Source organism: Orbicella faveolata, unplaced genomic scaffold, assembly GCF_042242905.1.
Source record: "Orbicella faveolata isolate gen_17 unplaced genomic scaffold, um_ofav_v1 contig_46, whole genome shotgun sequence".
NCBI classification, from domain to species: Eukaryota; Metazoa; Cnidaria; class Anthozoa; order Scleractinia; family Merulinidae; genus Orbicella; species Orbicella faveolata.
Window position 1 is genome coordinate 851751 of NW_028301576.1, and position 26864 is coordinate 878614.

General features: G+C 38.5%; 3 protein-coding genes across 3 annotated transcripts; all 3 read right to left on the minus strand.

Annotated features, from left to right (window-relative positions):
- Window positions 1–4478: 4478 nt before the first annotated feature.
- On the minus strand, window positions 4479–5828 carry LOC149097838 (histamine H2 receptor-like). The gene has a single exon (XM_089278665.1). The coding sequence runs from the start codon at window positions 5826–5828 to the stop codon at window positions 4914–4916; it is 915 nt and encodes a 304-aa protein (XP_089134791.1). The 3' UTR covers window positions 4479–4913.
- A 12333-nt stretch (window positions 5829–18161) lies between these two features.
- On the minus strand, window positions 18162–19489 carry LOC149097839 (uncharacterized). Its single transcript, XM_089278111.1, has one exon. It carries the CDS (start codon window positions 19487–19489, stop codon window positions 18800–18802), a length of 690 nt encoding a protein of 229 aa, XP_089134237.1. The 3' UTR covers window positions 18162–18799.
- Window positions 19490–20680: 1191 nt separating this feature from the next.
- LOC149097840 (somatostatin receptor type 2-like) lies at window positions 20681–22040 on the minus strand. The gene has a single exon (XM_089278654.1). It carries the CDS (start codon window positions 21991–21993, stop codon window positions 21073–21075), a length of 921 nt encoding a protein of 306 aa, XP_089134780.1. The 5' UTR covers window positions 21994–22040; the 3' UTR covers window positions 20681–21072.
- Window positions 22041–26864: the final 4824 nt, after the last annotated feature.

The window sequence follows — 26864 nt, forward strand, 5'->3', positions numbered from 1 at the left end:
CTCTTGATTGGTCGAATTAGAACCCTATAAATACAAGGACAGCCTTTGATTTCGAATCAGTCGCGATTAGTCATCGGAAGCAAATGGAGCCACCGCCAACCAGTCCAGAGGAATCCCCCACGCGCTATAGGTTACCAGACCAGGAGGAGGAGGGTAAAGGTTTGGTAGATTATAGTCTCAATCCTCATTCGCCCGCCAAATATCCCCTTAGTACCAAGAAGAGAAAGAAAACGGACAAAAAGAAGAAGAACAAGAAACTCAAACAGGAACCAGGTAAACGAGTTCATTTCCATGCTTAAGTCACGGTCAAACTCATTCAGGATAAAAGTCACTACTCCATGCAAGAACTAGAATTAACCTGTGAAGACGATTATCCCTTAAGAAACAGTGACTTCGCTTTAAAACGACAAGAACAAAAACTCATCCTCAAACTTCAACACCAACGACGCCCTTTCGGTCCTAGACGTATGCGTATACTCGAACGGTTAGAAAAAGAAAATAACTTGTCCTCTGTTTCTTCGACGCAGATAACCCCCCAACCATCCACACCTTCTGGGAAGTTAAAGATGAAGTCAAGCCAGACGAATTCGATCCCGATGCTTTCCTCGACGGTATGAAACAAGAATGGAAAACACCCTACAGGAACCCTTCACCACCCCACACACGCTTTCCTTGCCCTAGACACCCCAAGCAAGAATTAAAGAAGCGAGAAACGACCACGGCCTACGGGCGTTGGTCCTATTACAAATGTCCTGTCCCCGAATGTTTTGCCTGTGCAGGCGTTGACAACATCCAATGTTATGTGACTTCCGGCCAACGTATGCTGAACGACTTCTATGTCCAACTACCCGTGGAAAAAATGAAATGCTATTGCCAAAGACCTCTCATCATGAGCATGTCCAGATCAGAAAAGAACCCGGGCAAGTTTTACTTCAGGTGTGCCAAGCGCCAATGCGACATCTTTCAATGGGCGGATGAATACCCCCAAACCAAGGTCAGAGCCTGGTTAGAAGAGGGTCGAAAACTTTGGTTGGAACCCCACCCCCTTCAACCAAGTGCAGGGGCTCTGGGTCCCTTCGAAGGGAACTGGGATCGACCTGATTTGAGCCCGCGGACCAAGTTCAACCTAGACCGACTACTCCGAGAGAACACGCCCCAACAATTTCACGACCAGTACCTGTATGACGAATTCACCCCCAAAGAACGTTTGTACTGGAACGAAGAGGTTTGCCTCCACCCATAAAAGACAGTGCATAAAAAAACACAGTCAATCAGTTTCAAACATGGAAGGGTTACAGAACACACTTTGCTTCATTTTGGATTTAGAAGGTTTTTTCATCAACAAGACCTTTCAAGTCAGAGAACTGGGTTATTACGCTTGGAACCGAGAGAATGGAAGACACGCTTTCAGCCTCCCCATTCCTTACAAAGAGTTGAGCGACAAAGACAAACGAACCGTGAATTTCGTGATAAAGAAGATCCACGGATTGAGCTATCAACCCCTCAAGGCTGAACACTACCACAAACCCGAAGAACTCGAAGACCTGATCCTGACCATCTACCCCAGGTACAAACAAGGGCAGAGAACCGTGGTGGGGTACAAGGGAGGACACGTGGAAAAGGATTTGTTAAAGACACTGAACATTCCTTCGCTCGATCTGGAAACATTGGGTTGTCCCAAATACGACAAACTCAGACACATCATTTCAAATGAACGTTTATTACCTAGCTGCGGTTTTCATCAAGATGAAAGTATCCATCATTGTCCAGTTACAGAATGTCACGCTTTCTGGGTTTGGTTGACAAACATTGTTCAATAAAAGTTTTTTTTCAAATTGTCTCTTCAAAATTTACTGAAGTAAGCAAATAATTGCTCCATGTCCGACAGTCGCACTTCCATGTCTTCTTTGGCCCTCTGTCTCTCCACACTGTTTCCATATTCTTCGTTGATCTGGATTAAACGCCCTCGACACTTCTGCAATCTCAGGATCACCCTCAGGATTAACCTCGACTTTCTCTTCAATAATTCCTGCGCCTCCGCACTCCTAGCGCGTCGCCTCTTAGACTGCACGCGTTCCCACTCATCACTCAGCTGCTCCAAAGTCATATCCACCTCCGCTACAATAGTGAGGAAACCTCGCGTAATCGGCATTTTGAAAAAAACAAAGTCAAGAATCGCGCGCCCTCCTCTTTTAATCCACACCTCCACCAATCAACACCCTTCTTTCTCATGACGTCACCAGAGGGGGGATACCCCCATCCCCCCTCTGCCGGGAACACAAAAATCACATGACCCGCTCCTATTTAAAAGAAGCGAACCAGAGCACATGCTGTAATTTTCCATCATGGCTTCCCGACAAAGTCTACGATTGCAAGGTATGGGACCCGAACTCTCCCCGTTCAAAGATGCCTGTTTCATCTGTTTATTGGAATTAGATATCCAATCCGTCACACGTTGTCGCGTCATGCCCTGTTGCGGAAAATTTCTACACAAACGCTGCTTCAAAAAGGCCAACGAACGAAGCTTCCAATGTGGTCATTGTAGACGTCCCTGCCTCGAGGATAGTAACGACACCGTCAGCGTTGATGACGACGATGATCTCCGAACCAACGAACAGTTGGCGGCCAGTCCCGATAATCACCCGATTTGGGTGCCACCTCACGAACTCGTAGGTCTCACGCCCTTGGAACGCGCCCGAAACGCCATCAGTGATACACGAGCCAGCGCCACGGCTCACACCCTTCACCAAGAAGGGACCAGCTCTTGGGACAGTCTGCCTTTCCCCATTGATCCTATTGTTTGGTACATCTTCTGGGTCCAACTGGATTGGTTCATCTCCACTTCCCCCGACGGCAGAAACCCCATGTTCATTCACGTCTCCGTCAACACCCCCAACGAACCCACCCCAGAAGTCAGGAAAACATTTTACCAATTGATCAACAAACTCATTCCCGGCGCCGTGTATCCCTGCCTGCAAGAAGTCGTGCACCGAGAACATTTCACTCACATTGCCGACTACGAACGGGAAGGACGAAGGAACGCTTTTGACAGAAACGAAGTCACCGTCACGAACATTCGTATGACACGATTTTGGTCACCCGAATACTACCAAGACGCACCCTACACCAGCGGATTAACCTGGACACAAGCGGGATTGTAAAAAATAAAAAACTTTTGAAAATATGATCACGTGGTCTGTCGTCACTTCCGCTCCCCAGACCCTCACGGCCTAGCGTCCAAACCCGCGCGGCCAACTTTTGGCCGAGCTCGCCCCAGTCTTTCCTACTGCGAACTAATGCAACCGCTGACCTGAGCCGAAAATCCTGCACGCTGATTGGTCTAGACGCGTCACGTGACCCAAATAACGCGCTCTGATTGGTTGGGTCTCAAACCGCCTCCCTATACTACTCATGTCAAAAAAAGACGCCAGATGCCAGGTTATATATGACGCAAACGGTTGTTCGCTTTTCTTCTTAGCATTCTCCTTTTGTAATGATTATGGCCTACTCTCCCTAGTTTTTTTCAATCGGTCAATTAGGCGTAGTAGTTACCTAATATTTCTGTTGGTTACGCCGCGTAATAACTATAGGCACCAAACATATATAGAAGGGCCTCAAATAAGGTAGTTGCAACTTTGAGAAGTGTCTTTTTATTTTCATAAAAAACGATTTTCAGGTGTAGATGTTCTCGGTTTGCAAACCAACGTAACACGTCTGACATAAAACAAAACAACAGGATTCCGTTTATATAGATTTTAATTAATAAAGCATTGCTTACAAGCATGTCATGCCTCACAAAACATATAATGTATAATACGGATAACTTACTTACTCACTAGTGACCTGGTTTACAGTCACTCAGTGGACATAATGGTAATAATAGCACTATTATGTTCAAGGACAAATTACAATAAACCCTTCGTAGGCAAGAAGAGGTTATAATTATCAATGAACTAATCAGTTTTGCAACACTTTACTGAACACAACAATTACAACTCTTTCCTAAATTGACTAAACATTGTCGAGGAAAAGGTTGTTGTTATTCATCGTGGTAGATGCAATAATAATGTGCATTATCGTTTGTCTCACGATGTAGTCACTTGAGATGTAGATCGCGACATTTCGACTGCTTACTGCTAGTCTTCTTCAGGTGATAAGGTCGACTGATTGCACGGTATCATTTATATCACAAAGGTCGGCTGTGATTGGTGCATTTCGATCCTCCTATTGTTCCATTGTTCCGGCGAGTAGCTGTTCCCTTAGTGGTCCGTTGTTGTACCGTTCTCCTGTTGCTGTGTTTCTTGATCGTGGGCATCCATGCTTCAGGAATTTCAATGCTACTATCCCTGTTGATGTTTCATCGTGAGACAAACGATAATACACTTTATTATGACTAAACATTATTTACATTCAGCTAAAATAGTCAAATGTCTTTGAATAGATCGAAAAGAACAAAAGTTCTTTTTTTCTCAAGGTGATTTGTTTTTAAAAATTGAGATATCGGGATAGCAGGTGTGTGAGAATTGTTGTCACACAAGGAATACATCTACTTTTTTGCGGACTATGTTTTTCAAAACGTCTTACTGAAGATGAATCTCAGATCATGTATGAGATCAAGATTCTGATTACATTGATAAACTTTAACATCACTTTCTTTTCATTTTTCTCATGAATAATAATGTCTTTTAAGAAGAACTATACTAGTATTAGTATAATTGAACAAATGTTCATATTCCGATTACCGTGTTTTTTGTTTTCGCTTTGTCTCTTACATTGCGAGACTGTCTGTTCTTCAAAGCAGCAAATCGTTAACTTTCTGTACTTTTGAAATTAAAAAGAAAAAAAGTGAATTACCAGTGGTAATCAAATGAGTTTAATTCAGTGTTCCGAGTAGCTGTTGAGCAACATGAAGTCTAAGCTGGCCTGAGGTTGCGAAGTGGCAAATCATGTTGGATTGCACGGTTGGAAGTCCTGCAGAATATTTGTGATACACCCGCTCTGAATCCTGGCAACCGCAGGGCGTAGATTATCGGATTTACTAACGAGTTGATCAGAAATGTTAATAACACTGTCATTCTAATATGGAAGAATGACCTCCGGGAAAGGTTCTGAAGTGAGTGGTAACTTAACATTTCTGTAAAATTAAATATTATCACTGGCAAATAACATAATAGAGACACAAGTGCAACAATGAGCGAGGTACCGGTCAGTTTTCGTTCTCTCAGGCTGGCTGCACCATGGTGATATGGATGACGACTGCTTCGAACTTTGACAACGATTAGAATATAACAAACACAAATAAGAAAAACTGAAGTTAGATAAAATGAAAGATACAAGGTGGCATCAATGTACATGAGGGAAATTCCTTTTTCTTTTAACACAATTTGAGCTGATTCCCTGGCTGTAGTCGTTAACCAAATGACAGCGATTATTACTCCGTAAATCCATTTCTTAACAAAACGATGCTTAAAAGGACGAAGTGTGGCATGCAGGCGTTCTAATGAAACAAAAACGAGATTGACAAGGGAGGTAAAGGAAAATAAATGAAGCACTGCCAATTTAACATAATGGGACCAAATGTTATTCGAAGCGCGGAGGTTCCTTAGTTTACAGGAAGTGAGGTGTATATCAGTGTGCAGGGGCCCTGAGACCGCCCCAACCAAGAGATCGACTATTGTGAGATGTGTGATCAAGTATGTACTCCGGCGCTGTAGCTGGCGCTGCTTCACAAATACAATAATGGTGATGATATTGAGCATAACTATGGCCAGACATTCAAGGATGAGCACAGCAAGCCATGGAATGCAGTTTGAGTTAGGAGAGGACATTCTATCGCTGTTGTTTAAAGAACCGTATTGATGGAGTCAGACACAGATCACCTAAATATGGAGAGAAAATGTTAATGTTAAGATAGAAAAACTGTAAAAGACATCCCTGGATTACCTAAGCGATATTCTATACACGTTATACACAGATGCATTTGCTTTCGTCAAAATTTTAAAAAACCTCTACCGTGTTTTGCAGGTTTTAATAGTAAAAAAACAAATTGATGTCAGTTTTTAATGCGTCTGTCCTGTTATTGACCATTCAATACAAATTGCTTTTCTCGGGATGTCTTGTAATCCATTTGTGAACAGCTCTAGACAGGTAAAGAGCCTGAATAACGCAATTAACTTAGAAATGATTTAGGAATGGGAAAAAGTTTCCTTTTCTCGAAGGAAAACGTTCCTATCTTCTGATCCGAGATAAATTATAATTTCGAGAACACGTCATATTGTTGCACGTAGGCGCCTAAAATTTGTGCAACAATTTAAATGCAAGGGGAAGGTAAAACGTGTTGTATGGCGTTCAAATTTACCACATCATAACGTCTACATATGTAATTCGCGGCACACACACAAAAAATGATTTTCCATGCTATTAAACTGTTTTTATTGACAGTGGACATTTTGGCATAGACTTAAACCCACCTTAATAGGAAACTTTAGATCCTGGTAAGTAGTCTCAGTGTAAATGAAAACCAGTCAAACTTCAAGGAGAAATATGATATTGACCTGATGGAAAGTGACAAATGTAAGTGAAAACAATATGGCAAATGTTTATGATGCTAAATAACTGTTGATGCATTGTTTGACTGATGTATTTTCATCTTGAACTGGCCATCTAATGTTCGCATTCATTTGTCAAAGAAGCGAACAGCCTTTTTTGGAAATTGTGCTAGAGTTCGGTCTAAATATTCACTGTCAAGGTAGCGCAGTTGCTTTTCAATAATCCCCAACTTCGCCGAACTTCTCTTTTTTACTGTAATCTGAAAATATCACGCCCGAAGTTAAGACTAATTTTAAGATACGCCCACCAACGTTCGTCGCTGTATGCTTGATCTTCTTGATGCTTTTCGTTTTCAACAAATTATGAACCGTTCGTTTCTGAACTCTAAAATCAATTGTTAATTAAGACAATATTAGCTAAGAATGAAGCATACTTTCAATCTTTTAAAACTCGACTTAGCTAATTTAAATTCTCTTATTTTCTTTACTTTTGACTGAACTGCACGAACGAACGTTCGTTCGCTGATTGAGAGCCGTGAAGCTTTGGCCAAATGTAGACCGGTTTACTTCGCTCGGCAAAACGGATTTCCGTGCGTAACTATGGATTTTGTTAATAAACAAGGCAAATTATTCAAATTATTATTTTCCTTTAAGACTTCCTTTCAGCTGCTACAGAAATGAAAAGTTGTTAGGGATATCAAAGTCTCTAAGTTTTACTTGGTAGAAGTACTAATTGTCTGTGGAGTGTCTTTTAGTTATATTCTAAAGTATTAGCGCGATGCTTGTCTTTTCTGCTACTATATATTATACTATGGTGGCCCTGAATAATAGTTGTTTTACTGTTATCCGGTAACTGTCTATCTTTCGAAAATGACAATATTAATCTGCGTCAAATGAAAATAAGCTCGAATGCGGAAAAACTCAAGTCTGCTGCCTCGAAGACTGTCTTTTGGACCCAAAATAAAAGTGATGGCTAGTTTAAACTACATTTGCTTTAAAACATAGAAATGACTGTATTCAACGAGAATTGTTTACAATATTTCCTTGGCTGACTTTGCACTTGAACGGAATAATTTTGAAGAGCGCTTATTATAGCATTGGGCATTTTTATTTTTTCTTGATGTTATTTTTTCTTCTCAAAACACGATATAACTACATGCAATAACAATAATCAGTAAAAATTCAGAAAGTGTTTACCCTGCCTTGCCAATAGGAAACTTCAGTTCCTGGTGGGTAGGTTTCACAAGCAGCTCAGCAATGAAAAACAGTCGCACTGCAAAAAGATCATTTGGTTGAGTATAAAAAATTGACAAGTTTGCCCCAACTTGTTTGTGATGTTGAGTAGTGAGAAGTTTGATAATTTGTGAACTGAATATTGACGCATTTAAAATTCAAGCAAGTATATATAAAGACAATGTAACTCTGCTTTAAATTACGACTACCTGATTGCACAACTTGAAGATATAACTCGGCCATTAAGCGTTAAGTTCAGTATTTTTTTTTGTTCCGGGCTAACCTGAGAATAATTCTGTTTTAGATTTCGCGCTATTTGCAAATCCAAAACGTTCAAAACTCTTACAACAATTAAAATATTAAAAGTTAAAGGGAATTCATTTTATCTTCGGTTTTACTGCAGCACTCTGAGCTAAACGCCGGGCTAAACGTTTCATGTTGAATTAATGCGTATTTGCGACAGTACTTTATGGTTCAACATTAGATCGTGACAACAAATCTCTTATAATCTGTGTCAAGAACTGAAATACTTACAGTTCTTTTTACATATCTAACTGTGGATCATTGTAGGTAGCTTAATTTTCTTCTCAACAATACTTAACTCGTTAAATTCTCTCATTTTATCAGTCGCAAACTATCACGTTTGATTTTCACATCGAACTTCACAAAAATTATTTTTTTGCTTGATCTTCCTAATCTTTGTCTTCGTTTAAATTGCCCTTTCATCTGAAAGTTACAGACCTCGATAACTTGTCTGCCGATATAACAGTAAGTTTAGCCCATGGGACATTCAGACGAACGACCAAGCCAGTTAAGTTCAAATTGAAATACTTTCGTTCCTCTTTTTAGCTCTATCAAAAAGTAGTTAGTATTTTCAGAATGTTACGGCCTGGAATTTCACAATAGTTTTCGGCGGTAAAGCAAAATGTTGCGAAAGATCGCTTTATAATATTTTGGGCTACAGCCAAAGCGAAATGGATATAAATCTTTATTTGAAACTTTTTTATTATCGGAACGCCCGCCATACCATGTTCAATTTTGTAGCAGCTTGAAAGAGTTCTATTAATCGAGAAGTTCAGCTGTTTTTTTTTTCACTTTTTGTCTATTTTTGTGTAAAGAACTGCATAAAATATTTACCCTTACCAACAGATCAAAGGAGTGTTGACATTCGAATTCTGTTGTGTTTTCAGTTTCGGACAGTTAAACATGATATAAACTCAAAGTTTTCTCCGAAACAGTAAAATAACTGTAATGCAGAGGATACGCGTTCAACTAAGTGTGATGTTTTTAACATGGGCCGCTGTTTTTAAGTTTAAGTTTTAAGAAAGAGTGGAAACGAATTAACTCAAAAGTGAGTGCAAAACGTTTCCTCGGTTTCTAATTGAATTTAATACGATGTTTTTAACAGCAACCATCCTAACTGACTGGGTCAAACGGTTTGACTATCACAATGTAATAAAAAGAATCAGCAAAAAAAGATTATAAAGTCATTAAGCCTACCTTGTCAAGAAGAAACGTCTTAGTGTCAATGAAGAACAGTCACTACAAACTATAAGATAAAATTCATATTGCGTAATTAAGTAGAAGAATTAAATGTAAGCAATATGTTAAAGACGCTCTGGCCTTAAATGGTAATTAGTTGAATATTTTCCGTTTCGCTTTTCAGCTGTCTGGGACAAAAAAACCGGCAAACATCACGCTTCAAATTGAATTTTCCGTTTAAGAACTTTGCATTACATATGCATGAGGCGATATCTATGGTAAAAAAAAAAGTATTAGGAAATATGTCATGAAAAATGTCTAGAGACTCTCTAAACTGCGTTGCTAAAAAGAAAATCGTTGTTGGGAATCGTCGATTCAAACCCCAAAACGATAGAATAGTAAAATTGCGTTAATTCTGAACTAAATATCTTCGTGTAAACAATATGTCAATATGCTATGCTGCTGAATAATTATTGGCTGAACTCACTGGCAGGGCACGAAATATATATATATATATATATAAAAATAACAAAGTTCAGTCCTGTAATATTGATCTATGTTTTAGCACCCTATTCTACTTTGTTTATGAAAGGCCGGTGCCTTCTTTTGTTTCATGATTTTTTGGTTTTTAACGGTCTAAGAATTTGTTTTTTGTTCAGTATCAATGACGTCCGCCCAGATCCTCTCAATAGTCCAGCTGTATTGCCTTCTCGATTTCTTTTGTTCTCTTTTTATTTTATACACGACCAAAGAACTGTATGCTTTAAACATTTACCGTGTATTAATAAAGGCCTAAGCTAAGCAGATCAAACCTGGCTTTTTCAACAACTTTTTCACGAGACTTGGAATTTTAACAGTAACCATATTTTCAAAAACCTTTTTCCTGAAATTTGGTGTTTTCAGAGTTTAAGTTTCTGTTTCAGAACGATGTTGGATTTATGTAAATATTTTAAGTCCAAAAAATTCACAGTAGATCTACATGTTCCCGATTTTCCAAGCAATATTGCAGCTTTTTAATTCAGGTGCATCTATAACTCGATATACTCACAGCTAAAACCGTGAACCAATTCTATTATAGCAAAGCGAGAACAACTTGGGCGTTAAAACATGTTTTATTTGTGAAGAGCATAAGATTTAAGTAAGTAAAAAAGGTTAAGCTTAAAGTTTCGTCGAGTTGATATTCGGTTCGGTATTTTAAGCAGAAAGTCGGTTTCTACTGATCGAATGCATACTTCATACGTGGTCTGTCAATTAAACAATTGTTTCATGCTTAGCGTGTGCATATCGTGTCATGGATATACGCGGGAAGTTTGGAAAGCACGAGTGAAGCGTGAGAGTTGCACTCACCTGCGCTTCGAGCAACTCTAGCTTCTTGAGTTCGCTCCAAACTTCCCAAGGACATTCATCACTCGATATAGGCACAGCTAAAAGCATGAACCAATTCTTTTATAACATGGCGACAACAATTTGGGCGCTAAAACATGTTTTATTTTTAATTGATTACAAAGTTCTCACAATGCACGGTGAAGTAAAACAAAGGTCATTAGGATCCTAACACGCCACAATCTGTTGAGCAACAGTTGAACGAAAACGCTTAATCTGGTTTCTTAAATTGTCAATAAAATAATGGTGTTTAGAGAAGTTTAATATCATTTTTGCTTTGCTTCTTGAACTGAAGACAAAAGAATTTCTATCTTTTCTGCAGAGTATTATTTAATGTCAAATAGAAACTCCATAAAAACGTTGGAAGACAAAACATTCAAAGAGCTAATGTAACAATCACAGAGTGAAAACACTTCCCACACAAAACAGTTTTTAAACTTAACGTTCTATAGATTTTTAATGAGAAACCTCTTGGCAAAGCATTTGCTGTTTTTCTTCAAGAATGATATCATTTGTTTCGACGATGACCATCTAAATGTTCACTGTCAAAGTAGCGCAGCTCGCTTTTTTAATAATTCTCAACCTCGCGGAATTCCTCTTTTTACTGAAAACCTGAAGATATCCCTCCCGAAGTTAAGACTAATTAAGCTACGCCCACCAACGTTCACCGCTGCTTGATCTTCTTGATACTTTTCGTCTTCAAAAAATTAAGAACCGATCGTTTCGGAACTCTCAAATCAATTGTTAAGACAATATCAGTGTAGAATGAAGTATACTTTTACTCTCTAAATACTCGACCTCACTAAATTAAATTCTTCTTTAAATTTACATTATTTTCTTCATTTATGACTGAACTGTACTGACTGACTTTCAGCTGCCTCAGAAATTAAACGTTTGCTTAGGGATATCAAATCCTCCAAATTTTACCGAGTCGAAGTACTAATTCTCTGGTCAGTGTCCTATTTTCTACAGCACTAGAGCGATGCTTGTCTTTTCTACTACTATTATATTATGGTGGACCTCGATAATAGTTGTTTTCACTGTTATCCGGTTAGTGTTTACCTTTCGAAAATGACATAATATTAATTTGCATCAAATAAAAATAAGCTCGCACGCGGAAAACCTCAAGTCTGCTGCCTCGAAGACTGTCTTTTGGACCCAAAATAAAACTGATGGCTAGTTTAAACTAAAATTGCTTTAAGACATAAGAATGAAGGTATTCACCGAGAATTGTTTACAATATTTCCTTAGCTGACTTTGCACTTAAATGGAATGCAAGTTTTGAAGAGCTATCATTCTAGCATTGGGCTTTTTTTATTTTTCTTCACGTATTTTTTTCTTTTCTAAACAGGATATACCTACAGAAACAATAATCAGTCTTCAGCCTGCCTACCTCAGTTCCTGATGAGTGGGTTTTACAAGCAGCTCAGCAATGAAAAACAGTCACGTTTCTGAGGAAAATTTAAAAAATACCAGACTTGAAAATACCTCAAAATACCCCAATAGTCACTTCAGAGGTTAACTAGTCAACACGCATTTCTTGCCTAATTTTTTCTGCTTTCTGACCTTTTTCCCTCAAAAAACCCCGCTCATATCGACAGTCACTGCGCCAGTTTTTAATCCTCTTGTCATTCTATTGATTATTTGACAGGCAATTGACGCATCCAACTTGGAAGACGCTAATTCTCAGGAAGAAGGAAGCGTAGGGGAAGTAGAATTGTTAGAATGCTGCGAGAACTCGATCTGATCACGTGTTCGATTAAACCGGCTTTCCCTCCCTTCCCCCTTGTTATTGTAAAGTGTACAGGCTCGCTTGGCCACCTTTTTCAGTCCATGGAAGTGACTGTCTGCCTCCCCTTTTCCCTAATCTCCCACTGGAGTTAAACTTTCGTTTTAATGATAATTCTAGTAACGGCAAAAAAGCGTGCCATGAATTTAAGTCTGAAAAAGGAATTAATTAGACTAGAAATAGATCTATATTGCATTGGTATCTCAATAGTCTGTTCACGTGGCTTGGAATTTTTACCGTAACTATATTTTCAAAAAGCTTTTCGCCGAAATTTGGTGTTTTTTAGGGCCTAAATTTCTGTTTTAGAACGATGTTGGATTTTACAGAGATTTAGAGTCAAAAAATTCAAAGTTCTTCAACAAATTTAGATTCTTTTCAAGATGTGTAAGTATAATTGCTAAGTCAAAATTCCTCGACAAACAAAGGGGGGTCCACCAACAACACACCCCATTCCCTCCGTTTCACACCCGAGATGGGACAACTGAAAGGCCCAGCTTAAAAAAGGATTAAAATCGCAGATTACTGAGGATGCTGCCAATAAAAGGACAACAAAAATTGCCTTGAGATGGACACCAACTGGGAGAGAAAGAGAAGCAGGCCAAAAACCACCTGGAGGAGGACAGTGTTGAAGGAGCTGGAAGAAATGGATCTAGATCTCATGGAACGAAGCAATAGCCAAAGCGCAGGCGGGGTTCAGTAGCGGTGTATGACTGCGGCCTTATGTCCCAGCCGGGGCGCAGAGGATAAGCAGGTTAAAAGTGAGCTTCGGTTTCTACCGATTGACTTCATACTTCATACATGGTCTGTCACTTAAAGAACTGGTTCATGCTTAGCGTGCGTATATCGGGTTATGGAAGTTTGGGGACAAGAGAGAAAGTGTTAAAGTTCAACGTGGCGCGGCCGAGAGCAGCTCTAGCTTCTTGAGTGCTCTCCAAACTTCCAAAGTGCGTCTATAACTCGATACACCCAAAGCTTACAGCTGCATAATCAAATTCTACTATAGTATAGCGACAACAACTTGCCTATGTTAACGATTCTCTACGAGTCAGTTGCCGTGAGGATCTCGACGAAATCGATTTGGAATGTCTGTGGCTTGAGACCTGTCTATACAAGTCGAAACGTCCCCTACTTATTGCTGGCATCTACCGTCCTCCTTCATATAAAGCGGCAGACGATAAAAGACTTGGAAAGAATTTTGAAGACGCACATCTGTTGAACAGAGAGATCATTATTTCAGGCGACTTTAATATTGATTTCTTGAGTACAGAGAAATTTCAAAAACACCCGCTTGTCAAAGCAATGCGTAATTTGAATATGTCCCAACTCGTCCATGGAATTACCAGGTCCTTGTCAAAAACTTGCCTTGACCACATTTGGAGCAGTCATCCTGAGCCCCTACACAATGTGAGGACTATGTCTTCTGGGATATCCAATCACCTCCCAGTCACTGTTACAGGAAATTTATTCGCTCGAAGAACAATGATAATCAACACACCACAATAGCATATCGCGACATAAAGAGTCTTAACAAAGAGCAATTTATTTCCTCGTTGCATGAGGCTCCCGGCGGACTGCGCCTTTGTGTTCAAGGATCTAATGATATAGTTGACGCCTGGTACAAAATATTCAATGGCATTATTGACGAGCACCTTCCTTTGAAACAAAAGAGAGTAAAGCGCAAAGCTCAGCCAAAATGGTTCAACGCTGAAATCCTAAAAGGGATAAAGGCTAGGGACAAATTTCTCAACAAAGCCAGAAAGAGCTAGGCAGAAAGTGACTGGAATGCATTTAAAAAAGCAAAAAACAGTGTGACTCAACTTATCAGGAGTACAAAAAAATCGTACTTTAAGGATAAAATTAACGAAAACAAGAACAACTCCAGAAAACTCTGGAACCTTATCAAGTGTCTATCAAATGATGACAAAAGCACTGAAAGTGGAATCAAAAATCTGACAGAAAACGAGGAAAATATCTTGGATAAACAAAGTATTGCCGAGATTCTAAATTTGGTTTTCGTTGATCAACCAAAGAAACTGGTTGCCGCACTAGGGCTTGATTCGCCAACTGGCCACTCAACAATAACGACTCACAGACAGGACATTGGATCATTTGACCTTCCGACAATAACGCAGAGGAGGGTGGTAGAGTTACTGCTTTCTATCCCAACCCATAAAGTCACCGAAGATGGTGGCATTAGTGCCAAATTACTCAGAATTGCTGCACCTGCAATATCACCATCGTTATCAAAGCTACTGAGTTTCTGCTTGTCTACAAAGACTTTTCCAGCTGCATGGAAGGTTGCAAAAGTCACCCCTGTATGTCTTCAAAGGAAATGGCAGTAGGAATGATAAGAACAACGACAGACCGATTTCTGTGCTTCCTATTCTCTCTAAAATACTAGAGAAACACATATGTGGTCTTTCATATATTCACTTGCAGGGAATCACTGTGTTGCGGAAAATTACACGCTCACTGCCTCTTGATCAAAGGAAACTTTATTATAACACCATGATTAAGCAGACAATGCTGCATGCCTCAACCGTGTGGACATCCTGCTCTGTAGAAAACAGTCAGAAAGTGTTTAGGCTACCGAAACGCGCAGCTCGTGTAATGCTGGGTGCCGACACAAAAGCAAACAGTGTGAAACTTTTTAAACAATTGGGTTGGGTTCCATTTTACCATGAAGCGAAAATAAATAAGTCAATATTGGCATCTAGACGGATTATAGGGGAGTGCCCATCTTATCTTACACAGATGCTTATTAGAAATACAGACGTGAACGGAAGAACAAGCAGGCATGGTCAATTACACCTCGTCTGCCCCCGATTCAAACGGGAGTCCGAGGGTGGAAGGTCTTTCTCAGTATCGACTAGCCGCCTCTGGAATATCATGCCCGCCCATTTCAAAAACCAACCTAACCTTACAAGCTTCAAAAAATCCATTTTTAAACATTTTATGGACATTTATAAGGAATTGGACCATTTTATCATGAAATTTTTAATTTTTCAATTTTATATAATCCTTGCATATTTGAGAATCAGTTTCTATAATTTTAATTTTTAACACGTCATCTTTTTTATTCTGTAAATATTTATATGAGGGCCACTGGTTTTTCAGTTATTACTGTTAATTTTGTGCTACCCTCAAGAAAAAAAGTTGATTATTATATTATCATTATTATATGTTATTATTATTATTATTATTATTATTCAGTCGAAAAGTTAAGAAAATCTCTAATCTTTCCAACTGCATTTTGTCTGTTGTTGAAACTGAAGGTAAAACGGTTCCAAATTCACTGATTACTACTCCAGGTTTTAACCGGTTACTTTTACTCTTGGTTAGAAAGGATTATAAGCTAGGGTGCAATTATTTATTTACAACGAATCCTAGCTTCAGAGCATTCAGAGATGCGGACACGATAAACCTGGATGAATACGATTTATTGTGTGCACTGAGTTCCCGCCCAATGTGGTTGTCTCCTACACTAACAAATACCATTACACTACAACGGAAATTCACACACATGATAAATCTCATTACTTCCAACAAAAGTCGATAGTACTGTGGTTAGCATCTGTGGTTAGCTTTTGGGAAGGAGCAAGATAGAGTGACGACTGGTTGTTTCATCTATGTTAAGAATGCTGTTTTATTTTTAATTAGTTTCAAATTTGTTACAAACAAGACGTTTTTGCTTTGTGTTATCCTGGGTACGATATTTGAAATATTTTATCAACTGCATATAGATTTATACCAGCTGTCTTTATATTTAAATTCGGCTGATCTATTTTTTGCAGTATAAATAATGTATTTATTATTATTATTATTATTAATGTAATTATTATCATTGTTATTACTGCTACTATCATTATTATTATTTATTATTGTTATTATTAATAATGGTAATAGGACTGGGTGGAGTCCGATTTGTTAATCACGAGTATGATTACAGACTGAATTGGATGACACGATGTCCAATTAATCATAACAATTACAATCTCCCACAATTTGAAAAATAACTTTTAATAGTCATTTTTAAGTATCATAATCAAGAATTTGGGAATAGCTTGCAAAATGGCTGTCAAGTTTCTTTTAAATTAGTCGCCGCAATTTTACAAAGTCATTCTCTTGAATTCGTTACTATAGTGACTGTAATCAATGCTGTGATTGGTGGATTTAGTGGAGAGGAATTAAAATAATTGGCTCATATAAGTGTCCGATTACAGGTGTCCGATTACAGGTGTCCGATTACAGGTGTCCGATTACAGCCGACTGTCCGATTACACTGCCGATTATAACTTTGCAGTTAAATTAGAGCAGAATACACCAGTTTATGCACCAATCACGTTTAAGGAAATTGTAATTGTTATGATTATTGTTATTGTTATTGATATTGTTATTGTTATGGTTATGGTTATGGTTGTTGTTGTTGTTATTGTTATTGTTGTTGTTACTGTTATTGTTATTGTTATTGTTATTGTTACTATTATATTAAAGACGAACAGCGTAGCTTAGCCTTTGCTCTTGAATATAGATCATTCCTACTTGCCTTAATTGTCAAGCGCCGTTCGGACCTGGCATTTTGATTCTCTTTGAGAACGATCAGCATATATACGTTATTTTGCCTCCACTACACATCCGGAGAAACTAGACAGTGATTAAATTGGGTGCGTTGGCCAGCCAAGCCATCGTCCCGTTTATTCCATCTCAGCATATAATACAAGCTATGAATAAAAAGACAATTGCTAAGTGCACCGAAGCCGGACACGAAAACCCTAAAACCAGCAAGTGGAGAAAATTGGGAACGTGTGCCCCCGACCAAGGCAGTGGTGCAACCCTCGGGGTTTTAGGGTATCCTTGGTTAACATCAGTACTGTAGAATAATAAACCTAAGGCTTTATACAGCGATATAATAGCAATAAGAGAACTAAATAAACGTACAACAGTGGATTACAACTGATGATATTATTAAAAGAAAACCAAACTTAACCTAAACACGGCAAAGGCTGGCCATAGAAGGTCTCACCTCGCCAACTGTCACCGATTACAAACTCAAATCCCACTATACACTGCGCACCTCAAACCCGTACCCAGCCCTCTGGTCCGTGCCGGCAAAATAGTAATTTATGCTAATTTATGATCATCACAAATTACATATTTTGCCTCCACTACACATCCGGACACACTAGACAGTGATTAAATTGGGTGCGTTGGCCAGCCAAGCCAACATAGAGGTGAAAAGAAAGGGCTCGAACTAAAGAGACAATGATTTTGACACTTCTAATCTACTTGCTAGAGAGTCTTTGACGTAAATGTTTTTGGCAGAGGTTGAAGCCCAACGGCCGTGACGTTGAAGATTCCTCTCAGGGACACCGGAGTTCGCAGCCAAAGTCGCCCCACCTGATCTGGCAGAGTGGGTACTAAATTTAGAAATATGTGGAACAATATCGCGAAAAGACTTCTTAAACGACTCTCTATAAGTCGAATAACATATAGGCTTATTGACTGACACAAGACGCTTGCGATTGCTTGACTAACGGCTTGAGAAGCTTTGTAAATAAATAAGGAGCAGAACTAAGGCCAAATGGCAAAACTGAAAACTGAAAATATCTAGTATGACCGGACGAAAAGGTCCAAGAAAACGACAGATATTGCCTATGATCTGGAAAGATATCCACGTGATGGTAACCCGATTTTAAGTCAAAGGAGAACATGGAATCTCCGGGATTTAAAACTTCTCTGGCAACGGACAGGTCCTCGCATCGAAACTTAAACTTGAAAAGATATAGATTGACATGACGAAGATCCAAGATCAAGCGCTTTTTCCCTGACTTCTGAATAGACACAGATAATGGATTAATTATAGTAGGAGGTGTAAAAACTTCGGTGATACAATCCAAACTAATAAGCTCGTTAATAGCATTCTCAACAAAATCAGATTCCTGAATCGCTGAATTATTGTTCCGGGCAACAAAAGGTGCTGGTATTTGAAGAAGTGGCAACTTATATCCAAACTCAATAGTGTCAATTATGAAACGAGGTGCGTCAATATCTTTCCAAAACTGAAGCGATTTACGCAATCTTCCTTTAACCGAAACAGGTGCATCATCACATGCAATTTCACAGTTCAGCGATGGATCCTCTAGAAGAGATAGCTCACAATACGGCAATGGCAAAGCCTCAGACTCATGGTCTAGAAAATAAATAATACACGACGGGAAAAAACATAGTTTAATAAATGCAAATTAACTCTGAAAGCACTAAGCACGACTCGTATGAAAGATCCAGCGAAAAATAAGACAAACGGAAAACAACACAAAAGAAAACTAGAACCAACTACACCTTGATCCTGGGTATTGCTGTCTAGTCACTTTGCCTGTTGGTTGGCAGGATTGGAAGAGGAAAGAACATTCGGGCAGGAAGTTCGCCAATGTCCAGGTTTTCCACAGGAAAAGCAAAGTCCGGCAGATCTGCCAACGGAAAGCTGTTGATTGACCCGAGTAAAGGAATTAGGAATTTGGCCGACGGTGAGCTGCGAATTTCTTGAGACAGATATTCCAGATCGGCGCTGTAATCCCAGACCACGTGGAGCGAAGCGTTTCGAGGCTCTAGCCGCTCTCGCCTCAGCTCTATAGATTTTCTTCTCGTCTTCTTCGTCATCCGCCAAGTCGTGATGTTTATATTCCAAAACGGTTTTCCAACCGTACGGCGACTTATCAGCCAACAAAATTAATTTTTGCCGATCCTTAAGCAAAGACATACCCCGATCCAACGCTTCCTTGGTCCTCAGAAGGTCCTTACGCTCAAGGGCGACGCTAGCGTCTTCGACAGCTTCCATGACTGATTTGTTGGCATTAAATTGCTCCTCGTTACTCTTCTTCTTGAACGAAGGTGGAGCATCCCGCTTTAGCCTCTTGATCTCAGACATCTGCTCCGCGGCATTCGAATCATTAGATCTCTTTAGAACAGAAATTGAAGTGGAAACTAAATCCTTAATCTGGCCAAGCAGATCGCGATTGTTCTGGACAATGATCTCTTTAACTTTAGCTTCATGCATTGTAAAAACCAAACTTAACCTAAACACGGCAAAGGCTGGCCATAGAATGTCTCACCTCGCCAACTGTCACCGATTACAAACTCAAATCCCACTATACACTGCGCACCTCAAACCCGTACCCAGCCCTCTGGTCCGTGCCAGCAAAATAGTAATTTATGCTAATTTAAGATCATCACAAATTACATATTCGGCGATGGTCTGAATTTGCAATTATGTTCTCACTACCTACAACTCATTCGAAATAACCTGTAACTAAGTAAAGAAGAAGAGAAATTCTCTTTTCCTAGTCTGTGCTTTAATTTAGCATTGCAGTTATTACTTTGGTGATTTATAAACCTTTTTTTAACCTCTTAGGCTTTTAGTAAATGTTCTCAATCCTAGATTGTGTAGAGTGGTCCGTGGCTATTTGGAAGCTTTAGGAAACGACAACGATCACACCCACCCAGCCTCCCTAAGTTCCTCATATGAAAAAAAGACGCCAGATGCCAGGTTATATATGTCGCAAACGGTTGTTCGCTTTTCTTCTTAACATTCTCCTTTTGTAACGATTATGGCCTACTCTCCCTAGTTTTTTTCAATCGTTCATTTAGGCGTAGTAGTTACCTAATATTTCTGTTGGTTAAGCCGCGTAATAACTATAAGCACCAAACATATATGGAAGGGCCTCAAATAAGATAGTTGCAACTTTGAGAAGCGTCTTTTTTTTTTTTTTATAAAATTCGATTTTTAGGTGTAGATGTTCTCGGTTTGCACACCAACATAACATATCTGACATAAAACAAAACAACAGGATTCCGTTAACATAGATTTTAATTAATAAAGTATTGCTTACAAGCATGTCAGACCTCACCAAACATATAATGTATAATAAGGATAACTTACTTACTCACTAGTAATCTGGTTTACGGTCACTCAGTGGTTATAATGGTAATAATAGCACTATTATGTTCAAGGGCAAATTACAATAAACCCTTCGTAGCCAAGAAGAGGTTATAATTATCAATGAACTAATCAGTTTTGCAGTACTTTACTGAACACAACAATTACAACTCTTTGCTAAATTGACTAAACCTTATTTACATTCCTCTAAAATAGTCAAATGTATTTGAATAGATCGAAAAGAGCAGAAATTCTTTTTTTTCTCAAGGTAATTTGTTTTTAAAAATTGAGATATCGGGAGAGAATTGAGAATTGTTGTCACACAAGGAATACATCTACTTTTTTGCGGACTATGTTTTTCAAAACGTCTTACTGAAGATGAATCACGGATCATGTATGAGACCAAGATTCTGATTACACTGATAAACTTTAGCATCACTTTCTTTTCATTTTCCTCATGAATAATAATGCCTTTTAAGCAGAACTATATTAGTATTAGTATATCCAAAGAAATGTTCATGTTCCGATTACCGTGTTTTTTTGTTTTCGCTTTGTCTCTTACACTGCGAGACTGTCTGCTCTTCAAAACAGCAAATCGTTAACTTTCTGTACCTTTTGAAATTAAAAAGAAAAAAGAGTGAATCACCAGTGGTAATCAAATGAGTTTAATTCTTGTTCCAAGTAGCTGTTGAGCAACATGAAGTCTAAGCTGGCCTGAGGTTGCGAAGTTGCAAATCAGGTTGGATTGCACGGATGGAAGTCCTGCAGAATATTTGTGATACACCCGCTCTGAATCCTGGCAACCGCAGGGCGTAGATTATCGGATTTACTATCGAGTTGGTCAGAAATGTTAATAACACTGTCATTCTAATATGGAAGTATGACCTCCAGGAAAGCTTGAGGAGTGGCTGGTAACGGAGCATTTCTGTAAATGTAAATATTATCACTGGCAAATAACATAATAGAGACACAAGTGCAACAATGAGCGAGGTACCGGTCAGTTTTCGTTCTCTCAGGCTGGCTGCACCATGGTGATATGGATGACGACTGCATCGAACTTTGACAACAATTACAATATAACAAGCACAAATAAGAAAAACTGAAATTAGATAAAATGGAAGATACAAGGTGGAACTAATGTAAAAGTATGAGATTCCTTTTTCTTTTAACACAATTTCCGCTGATTCCCTGGCTGTAGTCGTTAACCAAATGACAGTGATTATTACTCCGTAAATCCATTTCTTAACAAAACAATGCTTAAAAGGACGAAGTGTGGCATGTAGGCGTTCTAATGAAACAAAAACGAGATTGACAAGGGAGGTAAAGGAAAATAAATGAAGTAATGCAAATTTAATATAAATGGACCAAATGTTATTCGAATCACGGAAGTTCCTTAGGTTACAGAAAGTGAGGTGTATATCAATCTGCAGAGGCCCTGAGACCGCCCCAACTAAGAGATCGACTATTGTGAGATGTATGATCAAGTATGTACTCCGGCGCTGTAGCTGACGCTGCTTCACAAATACAATAATGGTGATGATATTGAGGATAACTATGGCTAGACATTCAAGGATGAGCACAGCAAGCCATGGAGTGCAGTCTGAGTTAGGAAGCAGAGAGGACATTCTATCGCTGGTGTTTAAAGAACCGTTCTGATGGAGTCAGGCACAGATCACCTAAATATGAAGAGAATCTGTTAATATTTAGATAGAAAAACTGTGAAAGACATCCCTGGATTACCCAACCAATATTCTATACATGTTATACCAGTGCATTTGCTTTCGTCAAAATTTGAAAATACCTCTACCGTGTTTTGCAGGGTTTTAATAGGAAAGAGGAGTTCTTAAAAATCAACTTTTTCGGTTATTTAACTTATTCAACACGAAAGTGACATTTTGAACGTATTGACTGAGTTTCTCAAATGTAGTGCAGATTTATTGCTTTAGCTGGTTCTCCGACATTTTTCAGAATGATCTGTTTGAAACCTTTTATTTAGAAACTCTTGGATCTTCCGTGAGCATTTCGAGTTTTTTTCGTTTGTAAGTTGTAGGTTAATATTTTTCATGTCGTTAAAGAAGAAAAAAATCTGTCGTGTCCTTTTTCAAGTGCGAAGAACTTGGCACCATGATGGAAAAAATTAGTCGAGATTAGAACGATGCGTCAGACGCGAGCGCCAAAGGGTCGCATTTTGAACAGTAAACGTTCTTTGCACCGATTCAAGTGAAAGTCAGGAGGAAAACAAAACCGCTAGTGCCAGCCGATCAAGGCTATGAAGAGAGTCTTGACGTGGTAACAACTCGATCAGATTAGCTTTTTGATTTAGAGGTTGTTTGTGACAACACATTTTCTTTGTTATAAATTTGGACTTCGGCACCCTAACCCTACTCAATACGTGATAGAACTGAAACTCAAAAGATATTTCTCGCCAGAAGCAACATTTACATTTTGCGAAGTACTATCGGAGAGGAAAATGGCATCCATAAAAGTTGAAAATTTAATTTCTGTACGGCCTTTTTAGCTATATTCTTCTGGATCACTTTCTTCTTCCATTTCTTTCAGAATGTCTTTAGTACAGTCATAAAAATCCCTGATCATTAACAAGTTTTTTTTGTAGCAGTCCAATTTTTTCAGTGGTCAAACGAAACTTCCCCCACAAGATCATTTTGAGGATCTGGATGATCTAAAAGTTTCTGTTTCAAGTATGCCTTAGTATTGACGATTCATTACGGTTCTGAAATTTGTTAAACAAACCCTTTTTTTGTGAAATCTAACGCCCTTTTATTAGTTTTTTTTCTTGAAATCACGATATCAAAACCTCGGAAGATATGGCCAGGCAGAAACCGCGGCGAAATCAAGTACGAATAGATAATTTGAGAATCTCTTCTCAACATACCTTGTATAAACAAGATGTAGTCGCGGTGCTCACTGTATTGAACCTGGAGCCGTTGTACCAGGCTTTCTAATGACCATTTTTTAATGAATACGGCAAAAAATCAACAAATTTTGTTCTTTTTATAACGTACTGAACTACAAATGCCAGTATCAAAAAGTGACCAACTCCCAGTTGGCTTGATAGCTGAGTTGGTAGAGTGCTGCACTGGTATCGCAGAGGTCACGGGTTCGAATCCCATTCAAGCCTAAATTTTTTCAGGCTTTAATTACTCAAGTGGTCAAAAGTTCTGTATAAATGCGATAACCAATCACGTCTTCATATATTTCTCCGCAGTTCAAATATATGAGCTTTCATATATTCACTTGTATCAAAAGAACAGTTGAAACAACTCTCATACTCGCCTTAGTGGAAGTCCTCCCCTTGAATTTATCGTTGGAGGATAAATATATGCTGTAAAGAAAATAATATGATAAGATAATTGATATAAAAGAGGGAGCAAATGCGCAAGTAGTGATCCGCAAATTTTTGTTACAAATTTTGATTAACCTTTGATGCGCACCGAAAGACCTAAATTGGCGTAGAATGGGTATAACGTGTTCACTAGATAAATTGCATTTATTTTCAAGCTCTTTGATGAGCAAAGAGTGATTGTCATAGCATTGTAAAAACAAATATCATAAAGCTCAGCAGTAAACAATCTAAGTTCTTTCCAAACTTCTGTATTGGGAAGATAAGTGAAAAAAGCTATAGTTATAAACAATATACTGTCTCTCACTGCTGAATTTTTTTGTTAAAAGATCTGATATTTTTTTGTTGTAAAGCGAAAGACGGGCTTAATACTTTGAGCGAAAGTAATGCGCCTCCATAAAGAGATAGACTGATATAGATAGAAGCAAACACGCCGTTGTTGATGAGCAAATTTTTGTGTTAAGTTTAATTTTCCATTCAATACAAATTGCTTTCGTCAGGATGTCTTGTATTCCATTTGTGCCAGCACAAGACAGTTAAAGAACCCAAATATTCCATTAAGTTAGAATTAAATTACAAATGCAAAAAGTTTCCTTTTCTCGAAGGAAAACGTTCCTTTCTTGTGACCCGAGATAAATTTATAGCGTTGAGAACACATCATATTGTTGAATGTAAGCGCCTAAATATTTACGACAATGTTAGAGCAATGACAGGTGAAGATAAATCGTGTTGTATGGCGTTCAAATTTACCACATCATCATAACGTCTACATATGTAATGCGCGGCACACAAAAAAAGAAATTAACTTTCCGTGCTATTATTAAACTGTTCTAACTGACAGTGGACATTATCATCTATTTTGGCATAGACTTTAACCCACCTTAATAGGAAACTTTAGATCCTGGTAAGTATTCTCAGTGTAAATGAAAACCAGTCAAACTTCAAGGAGAAATATAATATTGACCTGATGGAAAATGACAAATGTAAGTGAAAACAATATGGCAAATGTTTATGATGCTAAATAACTGTTGACGCAGTGTTGACTGATGTATTTTCATCTTTATCTGGCCATCTAATGTTCGCATTCATTTGTGGCAAAGAAGGGAACAGCCTTTTTTGGAAATTGCGCTAGAGTTCGGTCTAAATATTCACTGTGAGTTAAGGTAGCGCAGTTTGCTTTTCAATCATCCTCAACATCGCCGAATTTCTCTTTTTACTGTAATCTGAAAATATCCCGCCCGAAGTTAAGACTACCTAAGCTACGCCCACCAGCGTTCGCGGCTGCTTGATCTTCTTGATGCTGTTCGTCTTCAACAAATTATGAACCGTTCGTTTCTGAACTCTAAAATCAATTGTTAAGAAAATATTAGCCAAGAATGAAGCATAATTTTACTTTTAAAACCCGACTTAGCTAATTTAAATTCTCTTATTTTCTTTATTTTGGAGTGAACTGCACGAACGAACGTTCGTTCGCTGATTGAGAGCCGTGAAGCTTTGGCCAAATGTAGACCGGTATACTTCGCTCGGCATCACAGATTTCGGTGCGTAACTATTAAATTATTCGAAATTCACTTTCCTTTAAGACTTCCTTTCAGCTGCTTCAGAAACAAAGAGTTGTTTAGGGATATCAAAGCCTCTAAATTTTACTTTGTCGAAGTACTAATTCTCTGTTGAATGTCTTTTAGTTATATTCTAAAGTGTTAGCGCGATGCTTGTCTTTTCTGCTACTATTATATTGTCGTGGCCCTGAATAAATATGTCTTATTAGATGTTTTGGTGTGTAGTATCGCTGTATATTTTTACGAGTTGTGCCGTATTTTGACGAGCCGGTAGGGCGAGTCAACAAACAACGAGTAAAAATATACAGCGATACTACACACCAAAACATGTAATAAGAGATTAATTATCCTACTAGCTGCTGTAGTAAATAAATTTACCAATGAAAGAGGGAGAGTGTGACAGTTTTGCGTGCGCGCGCCGACCTGTACAGCAAACAGGTTTTCTACTGTACAAATATGGCAAACAGGTTTTCTACTGTACAATATCGGTGTATATTTGTACTCTTATTTGGACGGTATTCGCTGTAGTTGCATAATAATAGTTGTTTTCACTGTTACCCGATCTACTTTCAAAATATTTATCTTTCAAAAATAACATAATATTAATCCGCGTCCAATGTAAATGAGCTCGCATACGGAAAACCTTACGTCTGCTGCCTCGAAGACTGTCTTTTGGACCCAAAATAAAATTGATGGCTAATTAAACATAACCAAAATTGCTTTAAAACATAGAAATGACTGTCTTCATCAAGAATTGTGTACAATGTTCCCTTAACACTTAAATATAATGATTTTGAAGAGCTATCATTATAGCACTCGGCATTTTTCTTTTTTCCTGATGTTTTTTCTTCACCAAACAGGATATACCTACAACAACAATTATCAGTAAAAATTCAGTGTGTCTTTAACCTGCGTTGCCAATATACGAAACTTCAGTTCCTGGTGAGTGGGTTTTACAAGCAGCTCAGCAATGAAAAACAGTCGCACTGCAGAAAGATCATTTGATTGAGTATAAGCTAGTATAAAAAATTGACAAGTTTGCCCCAACTTGTTCGTGAAGTTGGGTAGTGAGAAGTTTGATAAGTTGTGAACTGAATATTGACGTATTTAAATGCAAGCAAGTATATATAAGGACAATATATCTCTGCGGTCCAATCGAATACCATTAGAATTTTTGCAAGTTGTATAATTCACATTTGAAGCAACCTAATGCAAAATGTTAACCGTTCGTGTCAAATGTCTCTCAAATGTTGCAATAATTGATTGCGCTAAGAGAGCTGTTTATTTAGGGTGTATATTACCTAGGTACGAGTTTAGCGTTACAGTATTACGCAGGGCATGTAGGTAGCGGTGGTCTAGTAAAAGATGACAACACGGGCAATGGTTAACTATTCATTCTTTTCATTGCTTAATTTCATCTCTTCCTACACAACAAGATTGTATGCTCCCTGTGGTTCCGAGCCTTACGGAGCCTTACGTATTAGGATAGAAATTGTCCTACCCCTACCCCCTAAAATGGGATGACAGCATTGCGTGACGAACAAACAAGGAACCGCTGCAAGCAAGGATTCAAGCA